At 35.6% G+C, this 20,737-nt stretch overlaps 1 protein-coding gene and 2 long non-coding RNA genes across 5 annotated transcripts in view; 1 reads left to right on the forward strand and 2 right to left on the reverse strand.

Annotated features, from left to right (window-relative positions):
- Positions 1-20,737, forward strand: part of B3GNTL1 (UDP-GlcNAc:betaGal beta-1,3-N-acetylglucosaminyltransferase like 1) — a 113,921-nt gene that overhangs the window by 4,896 nt on the left and 88,288 nt on the right. For all 3 annotated transcript variants that reach the window (XM_021415056.1, XM_021415054.1, XM_021415053.1), the window contains exons 4-5: positions 4,509-4,573; positions 11,798-11,863. In XM_021415056.1, the coding sequence (XP_021270731.1) occupies positions 4,509-4,573; positions 11,798-11,863 (131 nt within the window). The remainder of the gene's footprint in view (positions 1-4,508; positions 4,574-11,797; positions 11,864-20,737) is intronic.
- On the reverse strand, positions 49-11,786 carry LOC110407397. Its single transcript, XR_002443879.1, has 3 exons — positions 7,227-11,786; positions 6,997-7,123; positions 49-3,522 (listed from the first exon to the last, which is right to left on the reverse strand). It is a non-coding gene; the product is annotated as an uncharacterized LOC110407397 (long non-coding RNA).
- Positions 11,870-14,907, reverse strand: LOC110407398. Its single transcript, XR_002443880.1, has 3 exons — positions 14,734-14,907; positions 13,950-14,086; positions 11,870-12,042 (listed from the first exon to the last, which is right to left on the reverse strand). It is a non-coding gene; the product is annotated as an uncharacterized LOC110407398 (long non-coding RNA).

Raw genomic sequence — 20,737 nt, forward strand, 5'->3', positions numbered from 1 at the left:
TTTTTTTTTTTAATGATTTTTTTTAAGAGTTAGGTTGTTACGGTAGACATCTGTTCTTTACTTTGCAAAGTATCTTAGTAGCCCACGTGCATCGTGATGGAAAAAAAAAACAAAAAACCATCACATTTCTTTCCAGACTTCCATATTCAAAAGCTCATTCTCATTTAGAATTTGGCCCCATTGTTTTTGGCTCTGTAGGATTTGTTTATATGTCCAGGAAAGAAGAACTTGGCTTGATACTTGTGCTCTACTCAGCAAAAGAATTTTGTTTAATTGTAGTGTACACAGTGTTGTTAATGCTTACAGTTTTACTGTGGCTTTCTGATATCTGATTTATCTTCAAAAGATGTGTTTAAGAAAAAAGAAATACAGGATTTCTTACATAATCATTTAAAAAGTAAATGTATATTCTTCAGTATCATAGAACTGACCCTAAAAATGTGAAATAAAGGACCCCAATAGCAAAATGATGTGAAAAGGTTTCTTTTCTTTCTGAATCTCAGTGCTGATTCCTAATCACTTGAACAATTTTCCCCTTCTCTAAGTTATACACCCATCATTACAAGCAAGGCAATTTAATTACAAGTGGTAGATTTCTTTCCTTTATTCATGGCAGCTATGTTACATAATGTGAAGATTGCAGGTTTCTTACTGTTGCCATTGCAAAACTGATTTAAAACAGGGTTAAATTTGTGATCCAAGCCAATTCTGGAGTTTTGCAATTGACCTGTAAATAACCATCAAATTGAATTATGAAGTACTTTCTTGTAGAATGAATATACAGATGGAGGGATATGAACTATAAAACTCCTGTATTTCTAATTTTAAATCTCACTCTCTTTTTGTTAGAACTGGAAGGTAAGCCAGCAGTTGCTTTTATTAAGGGGGCAGAGGGCCAAGGTGAAACAGTACAAAATACATTTTTTATATCATTTTGATTAAATCACACAGACCTCTAAAAATGTTTTAATGTGGGAGCTAGAATTCCTCTTTAAAATTCCTTGGTATTTACATGAGGGGCTGGAACAATGTGTTTAGTGAGTTTGCAGCGTGATTCCTTATCAATTTACGTGCTACTGCAAATTGCATTTAGCTACTGGAAGAAACAGCAAACAAATCTTGCCATCGGTTGTTTAGGCTTTTTTGTGTGTGTGTGTGTGGATAAGCTTGCAAAAATGTAAGACAGAAATAAAAGCATACTGCTCTTTGATGAAACTGATGTTTGTCAGGCATTAAAGTTGGAAATCACATCTGTATTCTGAAGAGCAACAACAGAACAAAGCAAGCAGAACACGATGCTCATGTTTTGTATAGGAGCTGTATAAATAGTTTTTGTATCTTTCTAGGTTTTGTGACAATGAGACAGGTAGGAATTGATATAAAATTTTATCCAAATTTGTGTCTTCCAAGATATCTCACCTAAGAGACACACTTTGGAAGCACTGTAACACAGAATCTGGCAAGTTTCTGATATTTAACAAAATATCCTATTTGTAACTGAACAGAAACCTGGATTTACCATAGATGGGTCAAATTGATTTTACTGTGGGAAGGCCCAGTTCTGTTTCAGAAGACTCAACTTTAATCCTGTTATTAAAACACAAATAAATACAAGTTTGTGAACTGAATTTGCCTGCGACTTGGTGCAGGCCCATGACTTTCCTTAATTTCTTTCTTTCTTTAATTTCTTTTGAATGCAGAATTCTTTAAAACTGTTTTTGTTTTATTTTGAAAAACAATTGTCAGACTTAGCAATACTGAAGTACAGCAACATTACTAACTATAGAAGCAGTTTGATAGTATACTTCAGTTAGTGCTTAATCTCTCTGATCTGTCTTCTGTCTTCTTTCAAATCTTCTCTGAGTAGCTGGTGATCAAGAAAGCTAAGTAGGTTGCGATTTTTTTCAGCAGAAAAGTCAAAAAAAATAATACAGGAGGCTGCTAATTATGGTACCTAGGAAGGCTGGTAGCAATGTTTTTTGTCAATACTTTGTGTTATATATTTTCCATTTTAATAAAACATTTTCTATACATAGTCTTATTCCAAATAAACTATTGTATTAGTAGTGTGTATAAACTAGTTTTCAGCTTACAAGGTGCAATATTTTGACAATAATTTATGGTAATACTCTGAAGTCAGTTCACCTTTGCACTCTAAAGAACTGAAACTAAGTTGGAGTTGTGAACTACAGTGACTCTCTCGTGCCATTAGAGAGAGATGTCAGATTAATTTTCATTTGAACATGTATTTGCCAGTGTTAGGACAGCCAAAACCTGAACAAATCTTTAAGAAATTGTTGGGTGGGGGAAGGGCACAGCTGTGAGCATTGTTTTAAATAATAGTATGAAATGCTTTTTAAAAAAAAAACACGCTTATTCATGTGGAAGTCAACCTCAGGTCACCATTAGAATGAGGACATCTTTTCTTCTTGGTTGTTACATTTTAGGAGCAGGTTACTTGAAATCCATAGTATTTGTTTGCTTTCAGTGATTTACTTTTATTATGTTAAGGACTAGTTACAACTGTAAGGAGTCTTTCCTTTAATAGAAGATGCTTTACTACAGAAACAATGTACTAGTCAGGCTTCACATCTTCAACTATTTACACAAGATTAGGATTTATTTCTGATTCTTTTCGAACATGTAAAAGAAAAGGGGGGACCTAGAAAAAAAGAAAGGGTCACTTGCCTAAAAAAAGGAAACCTTTTTCTTTCCAAGAGTAAGGAATGTTAATATCTCACTGAGGCTTAAGTTTTTACGGTTGTAACCATGGTAACAGGCTCTTTTCACCAAGTAAGCAGGCCTTACAAAACTCAGAGACCTGGCACAAACATTTGATTTTCTTCAGTAGAGTAATATTAAAGAAATTCTTTTACTCATGGCAAACATAGGGTTCATTGTGGAGAAAACTTTTTAATATCTAGTTTCTTCTACAGGAAGCTATACTGCTCGTTTTAAGAATTTTTAAAATATGCATGTTTTCCTCTCCTTCCCCTGGAAGTTACTAGCTAGCATAAGAAAAGCTTTAGAGTGATTTCTGCCTTCATCTTAATAAATATTTTTTCAACTTTTTCTCATAACGTATATTTAATATTTCATTATTTTTATTTGAAAACAAGATCTGAGGTATTTCAGAAAGTTCTCATAGTAATACACTTGTCATCTTGTAGTTGCCTTTGAGTCTGCTTCACTTTTTTCTTTATTGATTCAGAGCAATTCATTATTTTATCCTGAACAATGTTGAAAAATTGAGGTATTTTGAAGTGCAGGATAGAAATGTAAATACAGGCTGTTTTACAGCTGTTAACAACGTATCTGAGTATTGGTTGATGTTGAGCAAATTTAGTTATATCTTGTACTTTTTCCACTTGCTTTAGTAAGAACCTCTGCAGCATTAGGGTTTCACTTGCTTGGCATGTTCAGACCTGCTAACTTGCATCAGTTGTTTCCTGCTAGAACTGCTCATGCCAGGGTTCAGCTCTGCTGTTGTGCTAGGTACTGACTTTGCCAGCTGCTTTTTTCCTGCCAAAAGAAAAGAGAATGAGGGTAACTGTATATGAGATTAAGTATTCATACATGTATAAAAAGTTCTTTCTAAATACACTGTAAGATAATAAATCCAAGAAACTTATGGAGAAGTTAAGGTGACTCAAAAACTCTCCACAAGGTGAGGATTAAAATAATTGAAGTACTTAAGAATAAAGCAATTACAAGGAAGAGCCTTTATCAGTACTGTTGTGTTGGCAGTTGATATAATGTTCCTTTGAAGCAGTAAGCAATGCAATAATAAGTCTTCTTCTCATTAACTCAGCAAAATAGCCAAGGAGAGTGTGAATTAAATTAATTGAACCTTTGAGCCCAGCTAAATTTTTTTCCTGAGCAAATTTGAAGCTGTATCATACAATTTACAGAAGATTGATTCTTTTTCAAATGCAAAATCAGGTATTTTAGGAATAATAATATTTAAAATCACCCTACTCCAAGTAATGGTGAGACTTCCTAGCTTTATCTTTCTAGTTTTCCCGTTAAGAATTAAGAAAACCACACCCACAACAGTATTACAAATCTTCAAGTTTTTGTATTTGCATATTTCGTATGTAACAAGCAACATGGAACAGAACTTTATCTCCTATTAGGTATGATCAGATTTGAATACGTGTATAGCTAGCCATCTTCTTCAGCATCTGAAGTACTGGGCATGAGACCGAGGTAGCTGGGCTCTTCAAGATAAATATTATGTATTATATATTTTGGGAAGGGTAATCAAAGTCTAATTCTGCTTAGTGGTAGAATTTTCACACACACAGTTGATGACCACAGAGAGAGCAATACTGAAATGAGTGTGTATTTAGCTATTTAAAAGTTACCTTGTTTTAATACAGAAAAAAAAACGTATTTTTCCTAATACTGATTTTTTTTGTTTTCTTTAATCTGTTCTGAACTGCATTAATTAAAAAAATAAAAAATCCAAAAGCTCCCACATAATTTTATATTTATTTTCTCAACAGTTGGATTTGCTAAAAATCAAGCAATAATACAGAGCTCAGGAACCTATCTCTGCTTTCTGGATTCAGTAAGTTAATGCATTTTATTTAATTCCATTTTGTCAATAAAATTCTTTCATTCCTTTTAGTGTAGGCGTTGATTTGCCATAAATACAAGCTCTTTAAAGGTGTTTGGGTGTTAAAAATATTGATAGCCCTACATTTATCTTCCAAACTGTAGAAATCCCATAGCCTTAGATCATTGTTTGATTCTGTGGGATTTCACAAGAAGTTGTGGGCAGAGTTGTGTAAAGTTGCTATTTAGGTGTTTTTAGGATTTTTGCCTTCCCATGGTGCTTTAGAAAATGGTATAGATGAGAAACTAAGAGCTAATCTATGGGGTTTTTGATGCAAAATCGGAGATGCCTTGCCTCCCATCTTGAATATATTTTTTCCCTGTCCTTTGTTGGACTCCTTCAGGGAACCCATTCAGCTCACTCACCTGCAGATAACTATCTGACTTTATGCAGCATAATACGCAGTGAAGGGTTTCACAAATATGCATAGCTGATCTGAGGAACGGTGCCGTGTGGCTAGGATCAGGCAAGAAGAGCAAGACCTTTAAGGCTCACTGATCTCATGTAATTTCACCTGAAGATTAATTCTTTCCTCTGAATTGACTGTGGTTTAGGAGGAAATTGCTGCTGGAAGTGTAGGTTTTCAGATAGCCTATGAGTTAACATTATGATTGACTTTGCCTGTTGGAAAGTGTCATGATCTTTTTCATGAGAGCAGGGATGCAAATTCTACAACCTTATAACCACACAGGCTTTAATTTGGATACTCTTTCAGTTTACAGGCTCTGTTTGTTGTACCGGCTGGGTGGAAAGGCTTTTTTGATTGTTGAAATGTTGTGAATTAATCAATGTACTACTACAAGCTATGGCTAATCACTGGTGTATTTCTTTTGACTCAAGGCAATGTGGCAGAAGTTTCTTGTCTTACTTTTTAAGAAATCAAGCTTTGCTGTTGGCTTTCCTCACCTGCATTCTTTCTTTTATTAAACTATTACTATGTTTTTCTACTCAGTTTTCTTTTTTTTAAGTGTTTATTTGAATTTATCGTGGCTTCCCATTAGTAGCCTTTTACAGTATTTAATGTTTGTGTACCAGTTAATGAAGAGTTAAACTTTGAAATGCTGAATCTGATACATATTGGTATGTCAGAAAACAAAACTTGAGCATTTACTGAACACATGGAACTCACAATCACGTATAAAAATTAATGGGTCAGGTTTATACACATCAAAGAGATGTGTTCAGCACTGAGTGTCAGTGTCTGTTTCACAAACAAATTATTTTGTGGAAATATGAGCATGAAATCCACTGATCTGTTTCTGATTACCTGATTCTCCAAATATTAACAATGTGCAGGTATTATAAATTATTCCATGGAGTATTTTAAGTGATAGCAGGTTTTTAACATGAATAAACTTGAGATCCATTTGTTTTTGTTTTGCTTCAGGTGGGCACAATTTCCAATGCCACTTTAATTTGCATGAATGGTTCCATAGATTTAACTTTCCTATGTTGTGAATCGCTGAGGCTATTTTGTGTGTAATATGATAAAAAAAATAGACCTTAACTATAACTTGCAAAGTTCAGGCACTCCAGGTTTGGCAGAGTATTGTGGGAAGTACCCAGGATGAGCTGTGTGTGTGCTTATGTTGACTGAAGTTATGCTGACATATGCACAAGTGAGAAATCAGCATACTGCTTTCATGTCCCATGGAGCTTTTTATCTTCTGTCTCAAAATTGTGTAGGATAATTTACAGAGGTAAATTTTTGATTATTTTCTTTTCAATCCAGATAGATCCAGCTGTTGTTTGCAAATCACTAGTGGTAAGCTAGAAAATTATTTAAATGATTTCTATAAATCTCTCCAGAACTCTTAATTTATTTGCCTTATGGTGTTTATACAGTATGCACCTTTGTGCTGCTGTATTTTTTTCTCCTTGCTGACTAGCTGTGAAGGATAAGAATCTATTACAGCTATTATGGAATCCAATCAGCAATAGTTTTGAATTTCTGCAAGATTATTAGTAGTGTAAGTTTATGTTTCATATAATTAGGACTTAAGATGATTTTATTGAGAATTTTATGAATTCCGGTATGGATAAGCTTGGAAGAAGGTACCAAGACTTTGTGTTAAACATTTCTGTAACTGCTGTTGAGCTGGAGGCTTCAAAATAAAAGTCATTCTGAACTACCAGAAGCCTAATTTTGGTACAAAGAAATAATAAACGATTGACTTCAGTGAATTTTCTACTGTCTCTCCTTCTAGTGACCATTGTTTGCTGAAAACAGGTCAGAGGAAATAAAATTAATGTGGAAACTGCTGCAAGTCTGAAAATTGCTCAATATTTTGACCATAGTCAGAAAATGTTGTGATCGTTGCCGAAACACAGATGTTGCCAGCTGTTTAGTAGCTCTGCCTCTACACGCCACCTACCTTCTTCATTTCAGTTCCCAATCCAGTGTCAGGCTCCATAGGAAGGAATGTTGACATCAGCCCTTTGGAACGTGCTGCAGTAATGCCAAAGAATTGACCTTCAGATGCAGCAGTAGTTGCAGGCTTGCTGTAGGTGGATGTGGAAAGAAATGGGCTGTATCAATAGTCTGTATACATTTCATATAGGTGGAGAAATATATTGTGGTTCCTTCTGCGTTCATTTCACTTACACATCTTTGGGAGTACTGGCTCCAGGGAGACGGTTGCGCTTGCCATTCCAGCTGGAGTCAAGCTGCTTGTGTTATGTCTCTCAACACAGATTTGTGAGGACAACAAATTGGGAAGAAATGTGGGGGGAAAAAAAAAGGTTACAGAGCTCAGAACTGTCAGAATTTGATCAGCCTATTCTAGTATGAAGTGGCAGCTGTTTGACTAATAGCTATTATGGAGTTTCGTTGCTGTAGCTGTGGTTACAGATTTTACTTCTAAATTATTGAGGCCTTTTTCCCACCAGCAAATTAGAAAATGTGAAGATACTTAAATTGTTCTTATTGTAGTCTCAGAAAATCTTGGTCATGATGATAGTAGAATTCACTAATTATGCTAATACATTTCACAGTTACTTTTCCTCCTTTTCAAATTATGTGATCACTTTATCTACCAGTTGCATTTTATCATGATATAGTTTGTCAGCTCCTTGTGGCTGTTACCATCTTTGCTACAACCATTTAGTCTGTTTTAGCACAGGGAGGGTTACACTAAAAATTCCTTTTTTTTTTATTTGAACGTCTATGTTCACTGACACCCAAATGTACCTATACTTAAAACATATAATATATGTTTATAAAAATATATTTATTTAAAAAGAACATACTTCCACTTTATCCTAAGAAATCTTTCTATCTTCAAATTATTTCAGGTTTATTCATTGTTGGAGGATTCCTGACCATTTAAGAAGAAATACAAAAGATTCTTTTTATTTGACCTGCAGTATTTCTAGCCTAGTCATATTAATTTAATAGCAGTAGTAGTTGTCCTGTTGACAGAGCAGTTTTTGGAGGTCACCGACCTTCTGCTTCCCCAGTTCAAGGATTTACACTGAGCAATTGCAAGGAAAGATTTTAACTATAGTCTGAGCAGGTGCAGGATAAATGAATGCCCATGGGGTACACTGAAAGACTTTGGAGATGCCATATTGTTTGTCATGGAATCAAACATTCCACCTGATGTTGCAAAAGGTTGTATTTCATGTGCAGTAGCTGCAACGGAGAAGGTGCAATTGTTGTCAGGACGCAGTGTGTCAGCTGGGTTCTTGTTTTGTTTTTTTGAACAGCCAGATGAAGGAAATTACAGAAGCACATGATGCAGTCTATAATGTGAGCTTCAGAAAGGACTTCAGTACCAAGCTTGAATTAGTGTATTGTTTAATGTGAGCCTGTCCTTGGTTTTAAAAAGGAAATATGTATTATCCATTGAGTTGGATGTTTTATTTCACTTTCTGCAGTGGAATTAAAAAACTTTCAATGGAAAATTATCAAGTTATCACTGTGGATTTCCGTGTGGTCTAGACAGCCTGCCTGGTTGAAGAGGCCAGTGAATGTTTATCATTTGAATTTACTCAGAATGATTAAAGAACGGCATACTGAAGCAACAACAGCTTTGAGTAATATCCTTTAGCTCGGATTATTGACTTAATTTCCTTTTCTTCAACTAAACACATGAATAAAGTAAAACAAAACAACTAGTTCAGTGTAAATTGTGCATGTTTATAATTGTAATTGTGCGTGCCTCTGGTTGGAAGGAAAACAGCCCAGCTGATAGCTGTATAATGAGCTTTCCTGGTCCTGCAGCATCTGCAAGTGGTGTGGAACTTGACAGGAGCAAGCCAACTTCCTACAGCAGGGATATGTTTGATAGGAAAGCGAGCAGCCAGAACGCCTGTCTGACTGAAAGGTGACAGAGATCACAGCCTCCCACCAGCAGAAACACATCTGGGCTTGTTTAGAAATCCCTGCTGGCTTTTCATGTGAAATAAAGTTCTTTTCATTCTCCCATCCTCAGCAAATTGTTTCCCTACTCAGAATGGACATTGGAGAACAGGAAACATGTTTGTAATCAACAAAATTCATACAAATTCTGGGTTATTTTCAGTGCCTAATGTTGGCTTCTATTTATATTGCTGCATGTCTTATTCTTCACCTATTTGGTATTGTCTGCATTGTATGCAGCTATGTATCTATTTAGCTGACAGTAGATGCAGATGTTACCTAAGACTAAAAATTTTTCCTACAAAGTTTGGTGGAGAGTCACATGAAAGTAGTTTTATTTACTAATGATTTATTATTCCCTATCCTATTGCAAGGACATATTTAGTGAATTAAATCATATATTTAACATTATCTTCCCTACTCACACCTAGGAGACAGGAAACAGACTAAACATACTTGCTTTTTCTAAATGTAGTCTGTTTCTCTAAACAAATTAAATATAATTTTGCAGTTGGATTCAAGTATGTGTGCTATTTTTTGTCTGATGTGACATTAGTGAAAAATATCCTGAAAAATGTCACTCTAATTATTATTTGTGATTACATAATGTACAACTGGACAAAATCTTGAACATTTAGTTGTCTCATATTAAACTTGTTGAAAAATTGTTCCCCCCTTCCATGAACTCAGGCAGTATAGCAAAACTAAACATCAGTGCATCGTATGTGTAAAACTGTTGATGAATAAATAAATACAGGTTTTTCTTCCTTTAAGGATAAAGGTCATTCTGAGTAAGAGTTCATTTTCAAGCATTAGAGAACAAAAATGTATCTGTTTAAAAAAAGGGGGGGCATTTTTCAGTTTTTGTTCCCTCTTAAGCTGGATTTTACAGAATACTGATGGTCCCAATGACAGCCTAAGACCCAGTTCTGTAGCCTTGTTAGTTTTGCCACTAGAGTTCAAATGAGATAGTGTTTTGTTTGGGGGAACTAGAGCTTTGCTGTCAAGTTGTCTGCTTGTAAAAGCATAACATTGACCTGTTGGTTGAATAGAATATTGGAATTTGGTTTGTATGATCTAAGTCAAGTAAACTATTTTTCATCTTTATGAATGCGTGAGTTGTTGAAATTTAACTGTTGTGCTGGATCGTATACATTGGGATATTTTAGCATGAAAGCCTATGCTGTGTATTGTAAGAGACAAAAGTGACCTCATTCTATGCATTTTTAATTCCATGCTTATTGATAGATTTCTTTTGCATTCTTGCTTTGTAGGGATTTAACAAGATGACGTCTAAGAGTTATAAATAATTCTTAAAGAAGTAAACAAAGTTCAGTCAAAATATAACTCTATATCGCTTACGAAAACCAGATTTCAATTAAAAATATAGCTGTATGCTTAATTTACAAAGAGATACAATTGTAGTTCTTACAGGGGATAGGATATATGTTTTGCTGCAAGATGTACTTGATGAATTCTTGATACAGTAGATTAGAAGACAAACCTTTTTGTCAAAGTTTTGAAGTAACTGATGTAGAGAGCTTTCTTCTCCCTTTATCACAAAGGTTGAAAAATCAGATTTTTCTATTCCACTCTTGGCTTTGAGAGTGGTTAACATCTCTCGTATTTATTATGAAACTTATCTTAAATGCAGCATACAGACAAATGCTTTTGACAAAAAAATCTCTTCCTGCTCTTATGAACGTGCATGCTGCAAGAATCAGTTTCAATATGACATTGTTTTATCTTTAACCTTGATTTGTATTAAATAGTTGGATCTAATTCTGTTAGTTTTAACCAGCATATAATAAAGCTGCAGCTGATACTCACATGGAAGAATTGTGAAACCAAAATGGAAAAGAATGTAGGTAGAGTACTCAGGAGATTAAATTTAAGGAGGAAAATTTGTGCTAAAATTGGTTATTTTAATAAACTAAAGCCACAGTGCAGAAAACATAATTTTAAAAGAGATTTCTCCTATCTGTTCAAAGAAGGATAGGAATTTTACTGAGTTCTTTCAAGGCAACCCATCTTGTCGTGCAAATAAAGGAGACCTTTATGCTACAAGTGAAAGAAGCATAAACCTCAAACTTATATCTAGTGTTTCAAAGCCAAAGTCAATACTGATGCATTTTGTGAGAGTGTCTGTGTGCCTTGAGGTTTCTATTGGTTTTGCTTAGAATTTTGTAATTCCACAAATACTACTTTTTGTGCTTATAAAATACATTGTACTGGAAGAGCTAGAGACAGAGGGCACGTACTTAACAACAAAACTACTGCACCTGTGAAGAAAGAATATGAAGAACTTCTTGAGTTGAAAATGTTATTAGCTGTATCTGTTTTATTGGTGTGTGTACTTTATAAATAGTTTAATTCCTGTTGATGACTTGTTCTGCCATATACTCCTCTGTTGGCCTTCTTTCCCACGTGCATAAGTACTTTCATTTTATGTATTTTAAAGAAGGCACGGATGAAAGCTTACTTGCAAAACTTCAGGGGAATGGTTTTCTGTGTATTCTACTCTATGGAGATTGACGCAAAGTAGCAGGTGAAAATAAGAATGCATTCTAAAAATGTTCCTCTCCCATTTTTAATTCCACTTACACGTGGGCATTGATGAAGTCAAATGCAAATGCGATATTTCTGTCTGTTTGAAAGAAACCAAGCAATGGTCACAGTGACTTTCATATTTGTTCCATTTCTATGTCTGAGTATAAGGCAGTAAAATGTTAATTTAACAGCATATTCTAATGTGTCTGAATACTGTACTGTGACCCTTTTTATATTCAGTAACAGTGCACTATTTATTTCAGGATGATGTGATGATGCCACAGCGGGTTAGACTGCAACACGAAGCTGCCATTCAACACCCAAACAGTGTGAGTACTTTCTTGTGTATTTTTGTGCTTTTCTTTTGCAGAGGGCCGGATACATCTTTAAAAGGATATGAAAATTTTGCAGTAGGGCTGGTGGAGGCAAAGTAATACCCAGTGTATTCTTTTCCTTAATTATTAATCCTCACACTGAATCACAACTTTGAACTTTTCTTCTCTTCACACTGTTTAGAGAAACAAATATTATGGCAGTGTTTTTCTTTTTCAGATAAGTACACAGGTTTCCCTAGTGTGTGTAACTTTAACTAAAAAGGGAGAATGGCTTTTTTTGTATGACCCTCCTAGGTAATATGAAACGCTACCGGAAAGATTAGCTACAGGTATGGTTTAACTGTTTTAAATGTTTAAAAACCTGTGAGGAATGTATGGGTTGTTATCCTTAATAAGCTAGCCTACAGTTTAATTGATGTTTTCTTCCTATGACCGTCTGCAAAAGAGAACATTAGGTAGAGTGCCATTATTTATTCTTGCAAAATGAACACTCAAAAATGGTCTGAGTTAACTGGCTTATGATTGGCATGTTTTTGCTATTAAAAAAATTCCTGTTATAAGGACCTTTGGAGATAATTTGTGTATTCTGTTCTCCTTACCTGAAGGTAAACAAAAATGATTTTCAATGCCAATTACTTTGTTTGTCGACGCTACTGACATAAATATTCCCTTATAAACCTGAAGTCTGAGTTTGTAATTCTTTCAACAAAAATTGGCATAAGCGAAGCAAGTTTCATGAGAAAATGTCAAATATTAAAACAGTGTGCAAGACTGTGAAGTGAAGAAAGGTCACTTGACCCCATCAAGAAGGCATTTTCTGCCCATCTCCCAACAAAATGGACAGTTTTCAGATTATCACTGTCCGGGAATTAAACGCCTTTCAAACCTTTTTTCCCAGACACACTTACTTCAAAGTGGAGATTATTGCGGTTGTTTCAGCTAAGAAATGCCTGCCAAACAACCTGCTGTTTAGTGGTGGGATGTGTACCTGCTCAGTGGAACACCTGTGTTCAGTCTCTTAGAAATCTGATAACCCTTACAATGTAATTTATGAAATTATAGTTTTAGTAGCACCTGAGAAGCAGTTAACCTTGTTCATACTATGAACATAAAAAAATACACGGAAGGTTGTTTTTGTTCTGATATGAATCAGTTAATTTACCTCTGTAGTGAATTGCCAAAAAACTGGAGAGACAAGTTGATCCAGTTGTTCTGTGGAAACCAATGTTAAGAGCTATCGTATTTCTTGCTTGTATGACTTCTGTACCTGTATACTGAGACTTTTTTAATTAGGCTAATTTCAACTAGACAATTTGTGGTCTATTTAGAAAACACTTCAACTTCTGTTTATATTGTTATAGGCACTACCTAACAACATTTAGTTTGAGCTGTTAAATGGCCATCAAGTAAATAGTAAATGTGTGTGAACAGACTGAAGAGTGTGTCTTCATGATATGTTTTAAGCAACAGACTTGTTCTTTGCAAACTCTCAACTAATCTTAAGTTAAGATCCTGTTTTAGGACGGCATTAATTGTCTATTTCCAAAGCTTTCTAACATGGTAAGCTTAAACCTTGATGAAATTGTTAGACTTATGTGCTCCTTGTATAGCAGCTTGTCTTATGCCTTTCAGTCTCAAATTTCTACTGAATCAGAGCATTTCCATGCAGCTTTTTAGGCAATTACCATCTTTTTTTCTTTAAACTTCTATTGTTTTATATCTTCTATTATTTCATGCCTTATGTGGTATTTAAATGTAAATGTTTTCCTGCTTTGTGTTCTTGAACTCTAAGAAGACAAAAATAAGTACGCTTGAATTGTGTGGTACATATTTTCTGCGTTACAGGTATAGAAAATGTTTGTAATACCTATGTGAAGAATACCTTCTGCATTAATACTGTGTTTTCCAGAATTCTAATTCAAAGACTTGAAAAAAAGGGAACATCTCCAGCTGTTTCTGATGAGCACATCAGTTTGGTCCAAGGACCTCCATTAATTCTGACATGCTTCAGCTACCTTGAGAGAAGACGTGAGAACATTCTATCCACAAACGTACTGACCATAAGTATAGATTGCCTTACCCTGACTTGAAGTCCAGTCAATCAACAGTGGCACCAAAAATATCAGAATCCCCAGCCAGCTGTTCTTCAAAGAAAGTGGTGTCTCTTGGCTTGCCCCCAGGGATCAGGTAGTGGAGTAATGCTGCAGCAGCCCCTAGCTTTATCAAGCCAACAATACAGGAAATGGACATTTAATTATGCTTCTAAAAAGGCAGAACAAAAATTCCTTTTTACTCTCTTAAGCTATTCTTATCTTCAGAAGTTAAAAATTTTTAAAAAAGGTCCTATGGGACAGAGCTGTCCTGTTTTTGGAAACGTTTATAGCAGAGGATTTGGGATCTGAAATAGTGAATTACTAAGACATTATGGTTTAATTAAATGCAGCTTTTTAAAACTGCTATCATCCTGACCTCTGGTGAATATATGAATATATTACATTATGTCAAAGTTCTGTTGACAGAGTTTCTATAAACAGAAGACTCTCAGAGGATACAAGCTTTTGAGACTTTGCATTTCTTCTACAAGTCTTAAACTCTATGGCTCAGAATAAATATCTGCCTTTTGCAGTTTGGCAGCTAAAGGGCATTGTACTGGCTATTGATGATGTAATAGCTACCAACTTATGGCACTACCCATGCATTTTGGTTATGCAGAATGTGCCTTCAAATCGCCTATAAGATCTCACACAAGTGTTTACTTATTTCTGGAAACAGCATATATTCTATTTATCCAAGATTACTGTCACAAATCATATATGCTCACTAATGAGTGAGAAATTCAAGCCTTAGTATCTTATTTTACTTACAGTCATGTTCTTCTGGAGAAAGTCCAGCTTTGTGTACCCTTTGTGTGCCATAAGGGTAGCAGGAACAGTCTCAGATAAGCACAATGAGAAGGTGTTACAAAAAAAAAAAAATGCTCACCCATATCTAAAGACCCAAGCTTACAGGAAGTCTCCCCTGAGGAAGGATCTCCAACAAGAGAGCAGGGCAGTCAGACCCTAAATGAGGTCTAAAAGGGGTGGAGACAAGCTCCACCCCTTCCAGTCACACAGGTGAATTGCCTTCACCTGTGCTCCCAGGGCTGACCTGGTCTCTTCTCCAGGTGCTCAATCAATGGTTCAGGCCATGGCTCAGCAGTTCCCATACTGGTGTTTTCTTAAAAAAGAGCTTCTGAGCTTGACGTAACCCAAGAAATGTGCTCTTCCAATATGTTTGCCCAAACCACACACACACGTGGATATGAAGGATGCACTCTTTCACACTTATGACTCACGTTTATTCTGTTATTGAATGTAGGAAGAGTAGTATCCTGTAAGAATTCCCAGGGCTTTTTGTTTCAAGGCCAGAGGGGATTGTTATCTGAATCTACTCCCAGGCTGCCTTGTTGCAGAGTGCTTGTATCTCGACCTGCTGTGGGCATGCCAAGGTGACATGAATGGATATGATTTGCATAAATTCTTGAAGATCTTGAATAGCATTGGAAAACTTTTCTAGAAAATTCCTCATCCATGAGATGCGTAGGTACCTGGCAGTGTTTGCCAAGCTACTGTGCTACTGTGGCACTTGGAGAACTCTTCCAGTGTTCTGATTTTCCTAAGGATTCTGTGTAGTGGAAGGAGTAAAGAGATGCTAAAATCAGATGTACTGTTCACACTCAAAATCCACTGACCTTCTCATCTGTCTTAGAGCCATACTAAATGTTTTTCAAGCATCATATTGTCTTCTCATCATGTTGAGGTGCTGACCTTACCCCTCCTCTCAGCACTGTTTATTTTTTAGTGTATGTGTACCCCTACAATATGTCTGTGCTCTTCCAGACCATCCCCCATGTCTTCTCAATAGCTAGCGTTACAATGTGGGCAGAGGAAATAAAGTTATTTCCTTTTCACTAGCAGACTGAGCAGTGAATCTGTACGAGTATCAGAATGAACACCTTTCTTGTTTTAAAAAGATTGCAAGCCTCTTTCTCAAACATGTAGGATAGTTAGGCATGTGAGAGAAAATTGAGTATACCATTTGTATCTTCTCAATGAGAAGTCTTCGCTGTTTGGCATTTCTAAAGCAAATATTTGGTATATGCTGTAACTTGGATTGAGGTCAATATCTGTAATGCCCAAGGCAATTTTCACCCATAGCATTATCTGAATCTGTTAAATAACTGACTAAATTGTATGTATCTTTGTTGGTTAATGTGACCTGAAGGTGGTGGATTGGACTGAGTGAACTGGAACAATTTGACACACTACTAGTTCACAGACATGCTCATCTGCCTCTGGGTAAAGAAACACTGCGCAGTCAATAAAGAACCACTGACAGGAACAGGTGAATGAGGTACCTGAGCTTGGTCCTCTTTTTTATGCACAACTCCAGGCCACAGCATTGTATGTCTTCTTCCCCAGCCCCTCTGAATGTCAGAAATTAGCTCAACTTAGAAATGAAGTCTTTTTTCTTCTTTTTAATTTTTTTTCCATTTTTTTCTTTGGTCTGATACATACCTTTCCTGATATTGAAAGTTATATTCTAACAGATAAGGTTTTTGTATTGTTATTGTACATTCTACTTGCCTAGTCCTGTGGCACACTTCTATTACATGTTAGAAAGACTGTTTTTTTCCCTTCTCCATTTTGTTTACTTAATCCTTATTTAGCCCTATGCATTTGGTTAGAGGTCACTAACTTGAACGTTTTTGCAGCAGATAAAAACAATCATTTCATTTTCTTTTGTGACTAAATGGATCTGCTTTGATTTTATCAGTCCTTTTAGCTTCCACCTTATTCATTTAAACCGGTATCTGAAATTGCAAGATTTTCTCAGGAGCAGAGAAAAAGTGTACAGTAAAATGAGTAGATGATCTCTTTTAAGTATAATTGAAATGAATAGTTTTAGTGGTAGATGTGAAACACAACTTTTAAGACCAGCATTCTGTTTGTTTTTATGGTTGTCATGATAATGAGATCTGATTCTTTTTCAAAATACCTAAAGGATTACAATGTTTCAACTATTTTTGCGTTAGTAAGAGATAGGGTTTTTATATGTTAATCTGTGAGGGCATCGGGAATGGCTTAAAAAATACCAAGGGTTTTTTTGTTCTCGTTGCAAAAAGATTAATAGACATTCTTATACGATCTGTTACAGAGTCCCATATTTTAGATCTAGCTTTTTTCCTTGGAAGAAGGGTGATGCTTCTAGGCAGTTTGGAACAGTTTCCACATCCAGTCTTGCTTATCAGAACAGCTCTGTAAGTCAGAGTGTGCTCTGATTGTTTTGTATACAAAAAGAACGCTATATGTAGATTAAGTGGCTTTGCTTTTCAGAATAGTTAAGACATGTTCTCATCTAATCTCAGGTATAACTACACGTGTAGAAACTCTTGTGATAGAATTCTAGTGCAGCATCGCTCCTTAGAATGCTGCTTGGTTCAGCAGAATTTTTTTCACTGAAGCATTTTATTGAGCAGCTGTGCCATAATATATTAAAATTAATGGGGTTTTTTTCTTCCTGCTTATTATCAAAAATCTGGAATCAAGGCAGGCGAATGTTTTATTTATTTTGTTTCAGGCCAGGCTGCTTGATGATGAAAGGAGAGAATGAGATAAGAAATAAAAATGGGAAAAATATAAAGAGAGAGACCACCTTAAACGCTGGCAGTCAGCAGCAGCATTTTGGGAATATTGGCAATCCTCAGTGTGTAGTGATTACATTCCATATACCAGCAGAGTTTGGTCACCTCTGCAAGATCTTCAAGCCTTTTGTTTGCTGTATCTTCTTATTAGGCTAATGTCGGAGTAGTCCTGAAAATAGCAGACTACATGCTGTGCCTCATCTGTACTTTCTCTTAGAAGTCAAAATGATTATTATACAGTCTGATAATTACTTTGCACTTAGACAGTGCTTTACTCTAATGGACAAGATAGCCTTGTTTGTGTGGCTTGAGCTGGCAAAATTGGGATAATGCATGTATTCTATACACCCTATATGTTTTATTCTTAAAATAGTCTTCTGTCACCTAGCACCAATTGCAATTGAGAAGCTCTAAATCTTGTGTGGATTTTCATATAATTGCACATCATATTTTTTTCCCCCCTATACTGAAAACCATGAAAATTTGTGCTGTATTGGTGGTAAATCATCGAGGGGCAAGCTTAACAGACAGAAGCTTTCCTCAGATGAGAACTCTATAGCTATGGCTAGAGCAGTGTTGAATCTGAGTGAATATTTCCTGCGTTACAACAGTACTGGCAGTGCTTATATCTGCTCTCACAGCAGCTTCACGCTTTCTAGTCAGCCTGGAACGCTGGCAGCCTTTATTTTAACCTATAATAGATCTTCTAGGCTTATTCTCAGGAGCTTTAGGCTAGGTGTTGTTTAACTGGAGTAGCATGATGTAATGGATGAGGACTTCAGTCAGGATAGAAAAGATGCAGATTTGTCTCCGGAGTGGCCTCATCTTCTCTGTTCTGTAGTCTGAACCTTTTTATTCCTGAAGGATTATTCACTTTTCTTTACTTAAATTAGTGTTTTAGTCAGAACTATAAAAAGAGGTAAGTAGGATCTTGTATGTAATTTTGCAGGTGTGAAAAGATAATAAGCATATGTGAAGCTTCACTAAACTGTCATTAAACATAATTACATAATGTTGAAATACTACCTCTCTAGTGTGATAGAAAAGCCCCTCTATTTAAGTTCCATCCTTCCTGTGTGTAACAAGTTAATGGTTGTTGGTAATCTCTCATTGTGTCATGTCTTCTACTGAAGTCCAGGTTTTACCAATGTCCTTTTAATTGTTTCATCCTCCACTTGTTGCAGGTAGTTTAGCAGATTATTCTTTGAGAAATACTTTTATTTTGGACATAAACATGATTAAGATCTTAATCGTGTAGAGCATGAGTAATCTTTGTTTTCCCTTGGTTAATTTGCATCGGCTCTTCTGTCTCTCTTACTCAGCAGATTTGAGACAGATCAGCGTGCATTGCCCAGACATGTTCCAGCAAGCAGTGCATATAGAGTTGAGCTTTAATATAAGCTTTAGTTCCTATAACAGCTATCAGAGAGAAATGAATTGAGTACTGGCATGTCTCGATGCATAGATGAATAGATCAAATTTGTTTGCTTAACCCTCTTAGTAGGAATTTGCCCCTCTAAATGGGCTTAAGTAGATCTCAGGAGTCTGGTTCCTCTTTGGTGCGAACAGAGGGGGACATGAAACTGTATTCCTGAGGTGATTAACTACAGTTGTCAATTGTCTAAAATCAGTTCATTTTTCATCCAGAAGAAAAGAGTGTACAGAAAAAAAAATATTTTCATGAACCAATGTAAGAAATCTGGTTATTAGAACTTTATCACTGCATACTGAGTTCCAGTGTTTTGCACTGTCTGTAACTTTTTTGAACAGCTTATGGCAAATTTAACTCCAAATAGAACTATCCAGTATAAATACTTAAAAATACATACACATAAAAGTATATATCTGTGACTTTGGCAAAATGTTATTGGAGGTTTCTAAAGATTATCAATAGTATCTCAGTAATCTTTCTTGGTATGAAGGGTAGAAGACTAGAGCAGCAGCTTGAAGATTTTCTTCTGTAGTGGTGGCAGTGGAGTATGTTTAAGAAAGGAAAATAGGATTCCTTTTTCTGCACTGAAGAATATGAAAATTCTTTCTTTGACAATGTGAGTATTATTTTTAGAGTGGTTTTCATTGATTGGGCCTTTCCATGTAAATCACCCGGACTGCTGGAGTTCAGCTGTGTCTTTGCTTCTTATTAGGCAGCTTCCTTAAAGATTTTTTTTAATTTGGTATTTCAGAAAAAACCACAGTGCGTTTTCAAAGTCACAATGTCAGTTTAAGTCTGTTCTACATTTTATCAAATATTCAAAATGAGAAACATCCCAACTTGTACCACTTTAATTAAATTTACGTTTAGTATGGCCTCCACATGTCAATAGTCCCATCAAACAGTCGTTGTTACTGGAGTTTAATATTAATGAAGGTCTGGCTGCTGTGTAGACTTTTGGCATATTTCAATTTTAAAACTGACTTGAAGTGTGAAACATTTGAAAAGCAAAATCCCCTACTTCTCATGTTAGATGTTTAATTGTGGTAATAACTATTACCAATCCAATCCTACTTTGTGGAGCTAGATGTACAAATTGGTTTTAAAATTGAAATTGTGCAAACATATTGCTTTTTATGACTGTTCCTAAGCTCTATGCAAAGATCTGGTTGTATAAATGCTTTGTCAGTATCCAAAGTGTTTACTTAATTTGCATCAAATTTAGACTACATGTGCAGTAGCCATACCATAGAGGCTGAGCCCTTAGATCTTGCTTATCCCTGTATGGCACATTTTGAATGAGTGCTTCTGAGGCCTGGTGCTGATTCTTGCCTAAGCTAGTCATCAAAAGTACTGGGGCTTACTCATTCACCTTCAGAAAAGGACTTTGGAAACTCCTTTAATTTGCATTCTGAGATAATTTAATGTAGTCTGAAGTTTCATACTTCCCTGTTCAGACTTGTAGTATTCCTTCAGTGTACTTAAGTTTTTCCAAAATGTTGTGTTCCTAGATCACGAATTCATATGTATGACAGTATTCTTTGTAAATGTGCTATGCAGTGCTTGGCTGTACTCATTCTGATTGCAGGACTTTGATTTCTTGGGTTTTATATGAATTCACTGAAGTAAATTCACACTTGCTTGGTTTTTAATTGCTTTTTTTTACATGTTGAAAATAAACTTGTGACGTCCTTTTGTGGACTTTGGACTTGAACCGGTGCCAAAAAGAAAGTTTAAGAGGGTGTTTTTTAAA

This window comes from Numida meleagris, chromosome 17, assembly GCF_002078875.1.
Source record: "Numida meleagris isolate 19003 breed g44 Domestic line chromosome 17, NumMel1.0, whole genome shotgun sequence".
Classification (NCBI taxonomy): domain Eukaryota; kingdom Metazoa; phylum Chordata; class Aves; order Galliformes; family Numididae; genus Numida; species Numida meleagris.